This window comes from Eleutherodactylus coqui, chromosome 3, assembly GCF_035609145.1.
Source record: "Eleutherodactylus coqui strain aEleCoq1 chromosome 3, aEleCoq1.hap1, whole genome shotgun sequence".
NCBI lineage: Eukaryota > Metazoa > Chordata > Amphibia > Anura > Eleutherodactylidae > Eleutherodactylus > Eleutherodactylus coqui.
The window spans coordinates 57,797,110-57,809,741 of record NC_089839.1 but is presented as its reverse complement, the minus strand read 5'-3'; the positions used below and the strand labels follow the sequence as shown (position 1 = coordinate 57,809,741).

The window sequence follows — 12,632 nt, the reverse complement described above, 5'->3', positions numbered from 1 at the left end:
CCGTTTTTTAGACATCATGGATCAGATGTATGGTACTATTAATCAGTCAGATCACAAGGTTATGCTTTTTCCTTTTTCATTTTATTCAGAGATAAGATCAATATTTTTTCATAGTTCGAAAGTATGAAAAATTGTCACTGTCAAAAAAAAAAAGAGAAAAAAAACATTAAAAGAAATAACAAAGCAAAATATGTGTAGCATTGGACCAAGGCACATACAATACTGACCAAAGAGCATACAACGCACTTTGGAATTTATTTGAAAAATAAAAAACAGAAGGGGAGGGTATATGGCAACATATGTGTATCTTGTCTTAAATATTAAATTAACAGAAAAAGGCAAAATAACATGGTACATATGCTTAACACAACATGTGAGGATGTAGTAATGGGCACTAGGAGCAACTGGTTGGCATTAAAATATTAATAGTCCATATAAAAGGTTTTTTTTGCCAAAAGGGGAGTTATGGGTAACTGTTTTGCTAATGTTTTATATAATATTCCTACAGGCAATATCACTTGGTTATTTTGCTTTGTGGCTTATTAATATGATGTTTTTAACCCCATGTAGTAATGCTGAGTGGATTGACTATGTTGAAAATGATAATTTTTATACGGGTTAATTTTATCTACAAGCCTAAAAAAAACCTAAAAGGACATAGTGTAACGTATAAAAAGTACTTCTTTATTTGAAATAATGTATACAAAACATTTAATTTAGTGTTTTACTGACCCCTGTGATCTACTTAACACCCGCATGCATGGGTAAATATGTAAGTCAACCATAACAACTAGAGTTGCTTGTGTAGAATTTTTGTAGTTCCTTTGAAACCATTGTAATGCCCATTACTACACACATTGAATTTTGTTTCTGTTTATTGAGTAACGTTGTGTACATTTTTTTTATGTTTTTTTTTTTTACAGACCCAACAATACTGTTTAAATGTTTTGAAAATTTTTGTTTTTGTAGCTACATCTTATTTATACCATGTTTTAAAATGAAATGCAAAAACGGCCTGTGCTTATACTACAAAGATCTGGAAAAAAAAATGAGAAAAAAAAAATCCTGATTGTTCAACACATCAAAGAAATTCACTTTCACAGTCAACAAGTCATTTTTACTCAGCAGAACACAAAAAAAAAGTTAAATGGTCTGTAACTTCAATATTAGCAAGGAAAAATACAGTACAAATTACAAAAAAATACTAAAATAGAGAATTGTGGTCAGGTGACAAACTACATTTAATCGTAGCAGCAACCTGAAATTTTGAAACTTTTAATAAAAAGTTCTTAAATATAAATTATATGGCAAATGTACAGTACATTGCTCCTTCAAATGTTCTTTTTGTGTTTTTTTTAATAATCCAGTGTTTTGCAGTAGAACAGTGAATCCCATTCACCTATTATAGTTCCTATAAAAAGTCTTGTGCCCTTAAGCATCATGAATGTGAATGGTCGGAATCTGGTATACCACTGTCTCTGTAGCTCCTGTTACTGCTGCTTTCACTGTGACTGGTTTTGTACAAGCTTACTCCATTTGATGGAAATATAGTGTGCAAAATAAATTCCTCCTTGGACATTGGTTCATTATTTATTGGTATCATCTGAAAAGAGGTCTCCCTGATTTCTAAAATGGAGTTGTCCTTTTTAGTCCCTGCCTCTGCATAATCATCTTTTCTTCTGCGGCCCTTACTGTAAGCACAGTTCCTGGAAAAGAGGGAACCATTCCGATGAACATACCAGCAAACTAGTGCAAGGAGTGTAATTGCCACTAGCGCCACAGCTCCACCTATGATGGCAGCTAAGGGCAAGTTAGAGTTTTTGTAAGGCTCCTTTTCCTGCTCTCTGTTTAGTGTTGTGGTTGGGTTGTACATTTTAAGGGGAGCAGTCTCTGTTTCGATGCACACAGGAGTTTCATCCAGTAAGAAGAAATTTCCGGTTTCCATGGGAACCATACATATACGGTATGGAGACTCTGGCTCGAGAGCCGTCAGCAGGTATTCTGTTCTGTCACCTGTGACGATTGTTTCTGTTATAGACCCAAAAACTGGACTGTGACCCAATTGCCAGCTCAGTCTCAATGACTTCATTGGTAAGGCAATTTTCCAAGAAATATGAATGGTTTCAACAGTGACCGATTTCACATGGATAGTGATAATTTTCCTGACTGGTATTGGCGTGGTTCTGTAAATTTTGTTGAGGTCAGGCGGCTTGATCTCAGGCTGTTTGGTCACAGATACTGGACGTTGTCCTTGTGCCGGAAGCAATGTGTTTAACATAGTGGTTGTTGTGATGTAGACTGGCTTTGTAATAATTCTGTCCTTACAATCAAATAGCTCTTTGTTAAGGTCTTTGATGGTCATCCCTCTAACACGTTCTGGTGCCTGGCACATCAGTCCACGGACATTAACTTTGGAAGGCAAAGACTGCAGCCAGTCACGAACCCATTTCATCTTGCAACCACAGTACCATGGATTATTACGTAGGAATAACTGTGTCAAATTATCCAGGTCATCAAAAATGCCCTGAGGTAAAGACGTTAAATTGTTGTTTGACATATCAAGCCGATAAAGTTGGGTTAGATCGGCAAAAGCGTTGGGAGGCACATAGTTCATGTGGTTCTCCTGAAGATAAAGCTTTCTCAGGTTTGTACCTGGTAGGTTTGCCGGAGGAGATGTCAATGAATTTCGAACTAATGAGAGCTCTGTCAAATTAATCAAGTTCATAAAGACTCTTTCCCCAAGGCCATTATTGTTTAAGAGATTTCCATCCAAAACAAGACGCTTTAGATTTGTAAGGTCTTGCAAGGAGATTTCTGCAATGGTAGAAATGCGATTATCATCCAAACGCAACTCTTCAATCGTGCGAGGCAGACCCCAGGGTATTGTGCTTAGGTGATTTCGTGAAAGGAATAGAAGACGGAGATAGATGTTGTCTCTGAATGCACCATCCTCAATGCTGACTGCAGACACGGAATTATCATCAAGATGAAGCTCTTCTATAGCAGGAATCTGGGATAGTGCATCATAGGTAATAGTCCGTATATTGTTCTCCTGCAGGTGTAACTCTTTTACATTTTTAGGGACGTTAATTGGAAATTCATCTAGACTGTTCCGATATAAATAGATCCTCTCCACTTTATCCAAACCTTTTAAGTCAGACGGTATTCCCGCATTGTTTATCTGATTATTTTGAAGGTATAGAGTTGTAGCATCCTCTGGTATCCCCGAGGGAATAGATGTCAAGTCTCTATCATTGCAATAAATGAAGCCTCCATCACAGCGGCATACTGAAGGGCAGGGTTTGGCACTGACATACAGTGGCGCCATTCGAAGTAATAGCAATAATTGGGTCCAAGCAACAATAAAGTTCCAGGCTTCAGCACTCATTTTCATAAACTATGAAAGCTTCAGGTAGCCGCTCTGTAAGAAAAAATATAAATATACATGATCTAGATTAGTACCATAACTGAGCGGGAAACCATACAACAAAAAGTCCAGAAGTAATGCATTATTGTATTGTCATCTATGATGTTTCTATGTAAAGAACGAATGCCTTACTCTGTAAATTATAAACCTGAGCAATTATATGGGATGTCTGAAATATTACATAATAAATAAAAATTACCAGTATTTCAGCAAGTCTTGAAATGTAGGTATATAAAGCAAGACGTACTGAGTGATGGTGCTTACCAGTCCACTATATTGGTCAATAAGTTTTATTAACTTTAGGATTGTTTACATGACTTGTTTGTATTTGTTTTTGTGACATTTTGAAGAGTTTAGAATTTAACTGCTGCTATACACAACTTTTCCACTTGGGGCACTCTTAAGCTGTACTACATGTACAGTGAAAGTTTGCAAAGTAAGACGCTAAATTGAGTTCATTGCTATTAAAAAACAAGAATTATGTATTCATATAGGATGTTTTAATCCTAGTATTCAGAAAAGATCTATAAAAAGGTAAATCCTTGCTTTACAACTGCAGTAAGAAATGGCTTCTGGTTGTATTTTTCTGCCACTGCATAAAGTTTGATAGCAATTCTTGCTATAATTTTACTTGAATATATTAGATGTAATTGCACCTAAACTTTTTCTCACTCCGTTTTTCCCCTTGGTATAGATATTAGGAATCTGTTAATTGCTTTCTTTTGAGTTTCAGACATTTGATGTGGTCATACTCTTTTCTAGGCCTTTTTACTGGTCAGGTGTGTTTGCCCTGTTATAGAGTATATACAATGATATGCAACGTGTGCCAGCGCCATGCTGCACCTGTTTATATCTAGGCATCAAGCACCCAAACCCTTCTGGAGGCTGTATATTTTTTTAAATAATTATAAAATCTGCCTGGGGACATTTTTTGTACACCTAAATGAGAAAATCCAGTCATTTGTAGAGAATAGCAGAGAAGATGTAAGTGCTTTCAGAGCTTAAATAGACAGACCACATATTGCTGTCAGAGGCTGCAGTACAAGGAAAGATCTGTCTAGCACATTGGGGTCGGAAGGACATCTTGAGTCATGAGCTATACAACATTTCTATCAGCTATATCCCCCCCCATTATCAGCACTTAATAGACACTAGACAAAGACATACCTGAAGTGTGAGCTGATGTTTCTTTGAATTCTCCGGTGGGCAGAGCTTTTTGAAAGCCTCGTGTTCCCAGAATAGCAAGGTCTGGGTTATCTCATTTAGCAGTTTTTCTTTCACAGTGTTTATTCAAACAATCCTAACTCATGGAAGAAGGGACCGAATTTTCTCTCATCCACATCACAGCAAACGTTTACTGCCGACACCAAAATCGTATGTTTAATTAGTTTCAGTTTCCTGCGACCATGTGATATTTCCTCCGATGCCAGATTAATGGTTTCTTTATAATCCCCTTTTGGTTGGCTTAATTTCATGCCAGAAATGGACTTTCCATTTATAAATGCTTCTCGGGAACGCCAGTAAAATTAACTCCACACCAGGGGCATATTCATAAAGCAAAGCTTGGAATAAATAGTGCATTCAGAGTAGGTACATGCTTTCCTCCTTGTCTTTCCTGTGTCGATTCAACCATGAATACTCTCTGTACAGTAGTCACATCCCAAAAGGTTCACACCCGTTGTGAAAACACCACCGTTTCCAAGCCAAACTTAAAAAAAAGAAACCGAATTGCAAAAAAAAAAAAACTAGTGGAAGATAAATATCAGGAAGAGTTACTCGTAACCGGTTTAATTATCAACGATTTCAATACAAAAAAAATGACGTGCTAGCTCCTTACGAGATGACGTTTGTCCACGGTTTCTGGGGAGAGAAAAATGATAATTATCAATTAGTGAAACGTGGCAAAACATAACGTTTAGTTACAAACCGAAGCTGACTGATGGGCAGTCATTAGTTTCCTAATAAACACAGCCATTGACTTTCTCCCCTATAGCCAAACCTCAAAGTTCCCAGAGGTCACTGCCACAGTCCCACTCTCCGCAACGATTTCTAGTATTTCACATCAGCCATTCCAGTGCATCCATCCAAGAGCAACTGTAATTGAAGTCAGCTTCAATCAACCAACTGCAGAGAAATTACTTTAGCAAACGGTGACACCTGTCTTTTCCTATTACAAACCGAAGCACAATCCCCTGCTGTCCACAAGTTTTTATATATGTAATAGATAACTAAGACCCGGAGCCATTCCAGCCTGGGCACACAAGAGCCATCGAGTTAGTTTGTGCTGACATAATAAAATATCTTACTGCTTGGATTGTAGAATGCACATGGAGCTCTCTAAAGTTACACAGTACATGGAGTATCTGACATGTATGTCACAGAACGAATACCACTTACATCACTAGCTAGCATGACATCACACCTTGCTACCAGCAGCGCGTCGTAAAGCTGGAACCACCAGAACATCTCCCAACCAAGATTTGTCATTAACATAACAGCAAAGCATACGAAAGCAGTTAGAATTAGTTAAACTGCAGGTCCTATTTGCCTTTGATTTGCGCAAATCTTTTTGTAGCTTTTTAATTTTTTTTTTTACTCTATAAGGGTCAACCTGCCAAGGTGCTTAGAGTGACAAGTAAAAGAATTTGAGTAAGCTGGAAATACTTGACCCTGAAATTAAGGAATGCCGTAGTAGCAATTTGCTTCTCCACTCAGTAATTACATGGCATCCAGCAAGCAGAGCATCTGTTCCAGAATTAAAATGCTCCGCACTGCCAGTATGCTGAATAATAAATGCTGGAGCCCTCTTTTATATATAATAAATTCTATCTCCACATGATTAATCTTTAATATAGGGTTAAGCTAACTGGGATTGTGGATATTGCTTAAAGCAAGGTGCCGCCGGCCTAAGCAGTTAGTTCTAAAGACTCCATTTTCACTATGTATCTATGGAAGGATTTTAATTAGCGTGCATCAGACTCCAGGACTGGTGGCTTCCTGTGATAACTTGTGAGAATCAGACTCTTCTAGTAGACAATTCTGACACCTACCCACACTTAAGACAGTCTATAGAAATCAGGATTTAACACTTTACCTTCCACATTCCCCACTGATGTTTGCATCCCAGCCTGCCTGATTATTACCATGTGTTAAATTTGTTTTAACAACTGCTAAAGTGAATCTGAGCAGCAGCCAAACATACGATAAAGTATTTTTATGACTTCAGCAATCTGCCTGCTCTTAATTAAGAGGCAGTTTTAACCTTCTTTATATTTATTTCATCTGACGGTTCAATTCATGTTTTTTACTTTAAAATTCTCTTCCATCTTGTCACTCGCGGAATATCATGAAGTTTAGGAACATTCGTTTGAAAGTGTGGGCTTGTCCTCATTAGCAAGCACGATACGAGGAAGGGACTGTAAAGGTAATAGTATTTGTTTTTTAATGTTAAATGTTAAACTGTCTCTTTTTAACCCCGATTGTCATGCAAAACAATGTCTAATGCTGCTATTGTAGTAGGGCCTGTGCTGGACTTAACTGAAAGCTCATTAGGATCTATGGTGACTGTAGGCCTTCTTGCTGAAAAAAAGTATAGCAAACAACACAAACATAAAAAAAAATTCAATAAACAAAAGCAAAGCTTTGAGGGGAATAAAGACTGCTGGAAAAATGTAGATTGGAATACATTCTTGAGCGGCTTATAAAGAGATGGCCCCCTTCACATCTGTTTGCCACTCTGTTTGATATGATATGTTTTGCATATCAATAGCTAGCCATGATGTTACATCCAGAGCCCCGGACAATCTCCCTGCTATGGGCAGACTAACCCATCTTTAATTCTTTTGTATGTGCATTGATTGACCTTGAGTCTTTATACATCAAATATGACCCCGGCCTGCTGGTCATGGTAGAAAAGAGTGGGCTGCTTGTTCCTATTATTTTCATTGGCTTTGCTACCGGCTTAAATCCCGGTACATATACACACAAAGCCAGTGCCTGACTGAGGAGTCGTGTGACTGTAGATACAATAATGCTCTATTATATTTTTTTAATGACGTGATTTGGGGGATATGGGTTTTTTTTTTAGTCTGGAACTACTGTTTATTTTTGAGCTTGTTCGCAAGGTGAAATGGCTTTTGCATGGTCTTTGCAATTAGTTTAGCTTGTATACAGACTAAGGATTTGCAAGTCATATTCATTCTTGAAAGTATTTGCCATGCTCGCTTGTGTGTCACATTTTTTGGGGGAATTGATGACAACTTGGCTAGTAGCAGTCTAGATTTTCCACGGTCATCAGATTTCATAAAGGTACTTCTCACTTTGGTTTACCAGCAACCAGGAGACAAGAGCACTGGGTAATAGATTGTACAGTTTGGAATCACTCATGGCCACTTCCATCGTGTCATGTGGTAAAGATTATTTTAGTTAAAGGTGGAGTATTGAAAGGTTTTATGGGTTTTGGAGATGTTCTAGACATTTTATTTATTTGGGAGTAGGCCTCGTGAAGAAATATGGTTCGGATGTCCTCCTGAGTTCAGATCCATTCGTTTTGGTGTTGGGAATAATGAATTACTTCCAATTTTACATCCAGTTCTTTAAAAAGTAAGTTGACATACCCAAATCCAAGGCTAAAATTATAGTGTACAACTATTACTAGATGGGCTGTTGGAGGTTAAAGCTACACCAAATTCTCCGACTACAGTTATTCTGACAATATTTTGCTTTAACCTAACGTAATGAGATTTAGTATTGACTAGCCTATCATGCAAGATGGGAATAGTACAGAAGGCATCCACTATCTATATGACTTCTAGTGGGAATCTTACAAGAAGAGAAGCCCCTCTGGGTCACTAAATTTGCAAGTGTAAATGTGAAGAGTAGGAATATCACTCCCAATAGGTTCTTTTGACAATGCAGCCTGCAATAGAACGCCATGCACAAGGGTTTGCCCCGTATAAATTATTCAATAAACTTCAAATAAAAACCACATGTCCTATTCAATCTCCTCAGGCCCCAGCAGAAATTCCTTACAAACCCATCACCAATGACATGTTTCCAAAGATCGCTACATGGTTCAGTATAAAGTAGTCAAGCCAACTTGGTTAACTACATTTAGAGAATATCTAAAACAATTGCTCTCATTGTTTCCACAAGTTCAGGAAGTTTTTGGAGTGCTACCTGTTTAAGTGTCTAAAAAATCCCTGACACTTCACCCCAGGGTGTTACAAGTGGCTACATGTTCACACTGCCGACTGCAAATTAGTAAGGTTCCTCAACACCAGAGAGGTGGTTACAATTATGAAGCCATTTGTATAAATTGCTAAGTGAACCCCATTTGAACATAAAATGTAGAATAGATGTATTTTGCTGTAAACAGTATCTTTCAGGCTTCAACAAGCTACAATTGCTTCCTTTGCAGTCGGTTATGATGTGAAATCTCAGTTAAGCAGGTCACACTGCTTTATTTGTGCCAGATAGTTTCAGCATTTGATCTATTCAAGGCTTGTGGAAGAGCCTTGAATTACACAAGGGGAAAAAAAAGAATGAATAATGTCTCATGTCAAGGTCCCGTTTTTGTATTTTATCCTCGCTTCTACATGCATAGCTACAAAGTGTCTTGTGCGTAATGTAATAACGTATTATATAGACAGGAAGCAGCACTGACTTCTCTTTGTTCACCAAGTTAAAGGGGGGGAAAAAAAGGCAAAGAAAACATTTTTGAGCTGAAAAACTTGCTCCAGCGCCTTTCCAGCTGAGTTTATGCCCGCTGGGGGGTGGTACACTCTGTTAGATGCCTTTTTTCTGTCAAGACCCACAAGTCAGACACTCGCTGCTTCTGTCCGGCTTTCCTGACTTTAATTGCAACAGTCTCCCGTTGAGTGGAACAGCGCTGTGTTGCAAGGGCAAGGAAAAGTTCTTCTTTTGAAGGGCTCAGCGAAGCCCTAATGGCCATGCTGATTTCATTAACCATGGTATTTATTTAGTCATTACTCCTCACAAGAAATCGTGCAAACAGCACCAAGCTTAAGAGATATGGTCCCCTTTTATAACTAGTTTGCCATGGATCACTTTGTAATTTAGCCCTAGGGTAGGGGGTGCAAATAAACATCATCAGCCAATTTAGCTTACAGCCTTATAGACTATAACAACGTCATGTTAAATGCTCTTGTATAACGACGACAAAGTATTACAGAAGTGATACATTTATTAGCTAGCCGGAAAAATTATAATTGTAAGCTTTCAGAGCTCCGAGACTCCTTCAGGCGGGTTAACATGTTACCATGCTATTTAGACTACAACAAGAAATGCCAACATGTGACTCCTGGGTGCTACAAATCACAAGATGCACAGCCACCTCTAATGTATAGCCTCCATTCTACAGTATGCACCAGTAACCTCTAGAATCATGCAGGCGAATATGTAGACATGTATTGATTTCTATGAGCCTTGTTATATGTATACTGTATAAGGTGCTTTTAGTTTTGAGGTGTCTTAATAATTTCTGCAAAGAGTAAAATAAAGGAACATGACTACCCAGTCAGTGCAGAATGGCTTCCTACAAGCCTGTCTTTTCATGGTCTGAGATTTTTTTTTCTCAATGCCGTGAGCCTAAACAGATAATTGTATTTTTTTTTTTCATCCTACGGGAGAGTAATGTTAGTTAGGACTGCACACCCGCAGGCGCTAGATGGCGAGCATAATTGGAGTTTATCTGATTGGACAGTGCTGTACTGGGAAAACGGACCAAGGGAATAGATAATTAATAGTCTAGTAACAAAGTGTGACAGCAGCCAGAATTTGACCAAATTTATTCCCCCATCCCCCCCCCCCCCCCCACCCCTTGCTTTTGATATGGGGCACAGAGCTATTGCAATGGGGAGATGGTCAATTATATGTATGCAGAGGGTGTGCTCAGCCTTCATAGACAATATGTATCTTATGCTGTTAACTAGTGAAGGACTGGACTGGCTGCTAGTTGTCATTAGTTCTGTGTGGGTGGATAGAGTAAAACATGATCATGTAACAGTATGTAAGTACAGATGGGGCATGAAGAGATTGTGTATAGATGTGTCGTTTATGATGATGTATATAAATAGTACCCTCTGTGTACAGAAACCTAGAAGGTGGCTATTTATGGAGGGGTGTATGTAGAGATGTTTGTTACATAATGTATCTGTGTTTAGTAACACTTGTGTATAACAAGAGGTGGATATTAATGGTTCTACCTGTCCATTGGTATTAGCAGTAGAGTGGACACAGGCAGCTTGAGCCTTCTCCAGATTATTATTGCAATAACACGATTAGAGGCTAATGCTGAATGAATATATTTGCAGGGATTAATCAAGCAGCGGTATGATCCGCCAGTAGAGCTGGTGAGTGCAGCTCTTGGTGAGACCGATTTGTTTAATTTCAGCATTATTCAGTAACACTGTGGTCTGTTAGCAGCTGCAGCCCATGGGTAGCAGCCAGAGAAGAGAGAAGCACCAGGGCTCAGCAGACATAAACAAAGGTCCTGCGCTCTTGCTTTTGTCCGCTCTGCCTCTAGCCGGACCCCCTAACAAACATCCATATAGAAATGCCAGATCTAGGAATCGAAGGGGCTCAGGCTACCTACTACGTGTCATGGATGAGCACAGAGAACTCTGTGCAAGTGAATGGAGGGGGTACAACTAGCCACAACTTCCCATTAACTTGCTAATCTCCCCTGATCTAGTCCCCTTGCAGCTTTTTTACATTTTTTTTTTTTTATAAAAACATAATTCCCCATTGTCAGTGGGGTTCCCCAGTGCAGAGACAATACGGAGTCCCATAAGCTTGCCATTATCTGTCCTCCCATTGCTATGCTGGTCACATACTTCACTTGTCCAGGCAATGAATTTTGGTTTAATGTCTAGAATAGGAGAGGGGGAGTTTTGTTTTTTGAAAAAAAAAAGGATAAAAAGGGGATTCAGATTAATTCCCGCAGGAATGCTGTTTAGAAATGGATGGGTTTTGAGGACTTTTTTTGATAAAGCAATTCAGGTTTTGAAATGTAGGTGTAGCTGTTCATTTGTGTTCTGCAAAGTCTGCTGCTTGCTTCTCCACAACTATCCTCCATGTATTACTGCTTCTCATGTACATCCAGGATTATTGATTTTCTTCTGGAGTATCGTAGTGAACATACTGTAGCACACATGCAGCCCCTACTAACTCTGCAACATGGTAATGCTTAGTGGCGGTAGGATCCTTGCACTTAGGGAACTTGTGCTGCAGCTGATGCTTGGACATAGGAGCTGACATTCTCTCTTCCCTTACATTTTGCACTCCTCATCCCTCATTTCTTGTCTATAGCACACATATTTGCAAAGTGCTGAGCATAAAGAAGCAGCTATGGCATTAGGAAATCTTCATATGCAATCCTACATAGAGAAGGAATAGAAGAAGTGCTGCTGATTGCTGGAGAAGTCAGTGATTTGTGGCTTACCTGGAAGATCAGTGCAGAAGAAAGAATCCAGTAACAAGAGAGATGATGTGTGGAGGGAATATTCCAGTTGTAGTCCTATGAAACATATAGGCTTCCCAGGCTTGTAGGATGACCATGGAAAAGGCAGGCAGCAGTTAGTTGTGTGAGCTTGTAGCAGGCAGCATCATTCCCTGTGCGCTGAGAAGTGTTGGGTCCTCTGTGCCCACCTCAAAGTCTGAACTTACAGCAGCAGCTCACAGTGGCTGAGTGTGGGCTGATGTCACGGCAGAGGGAGAGGCTTCTGCCAGCCCTGCCCCAGTGAGGTAACCTCCTCTGCAGACGGCATGCACATAACAGCCACTAGAGGGCGCATCTAACCCTTCCACACAGTGCTGCGCTGTCAGAGGGAATAAGGCTTTCTCTCAGTCTGCTGTCTTATATAGTCACCGGCGGCTCTTAACTCTTTGGCTGCTGCAGCTGGCTGGGCAGCCTATGGAAAGAGAAGGCAAGGCATTGGATGGCTTCTAACGAGCTGCTATTGCCGTGCATAAAAATGCATGTGAAGGTTTCTGGCCTGAAGATATGTGTCATCAAATAGTGATCAAGGGGAAATTGACTCTCTTTGTTGGCAAGCAGTAAAAACACTACTGTCAGCATTTCCTCGGGCTGAACTGGCTGATAACAGAGAACATTGTTTAGAAGCACAATAGAGATAAGATATTAAGGTGCAATGTAGAGCGCAGGTGAGCTATTGGATAACTG

General features: G+C 39.4%; 2 protein-coding genes across 3 annotated transcripts in view; one reads left to right on the top strand and one right to left on the bottom strand.

Annotated features, from left to right (window-relative positions):
* The window catches only part of MACROD2 (mono-ADP ribosylhydrolase 2), a 1,963,046-nt gene that overhangs the window by 436,304 nt on the left and 1,514,110 nt on the right, over positions 1 to 12,632 (top strand). The window lies entirely within an intron of this gene.
* On the bottom strand, positions 85 to 12,159 carry FLRT3 (fibronectin leucine rich transmembrane protein 3). Its single transcript, XM_066595624.1, has 3 exons — positions 11,892 to 12,159; positions 4,595 to 5,287; positions 85 to 3,421 (listed from the first exon to the last, which is right to left on the bottom strand). The coding sequence occupies exon 3, from the start codon at positions 3,392 to 3,394 to the stop codon at positions 1,439 to 1,441; it is 1,956 nt and encodes a 651-aa protein (XP_066451721.1). The 5' UTR covers positions 3,395 to 3,421; positions 4,595 to 5,287; positions 11,892 to 12,159; the 3' UTR covers positions 85 to 1,438.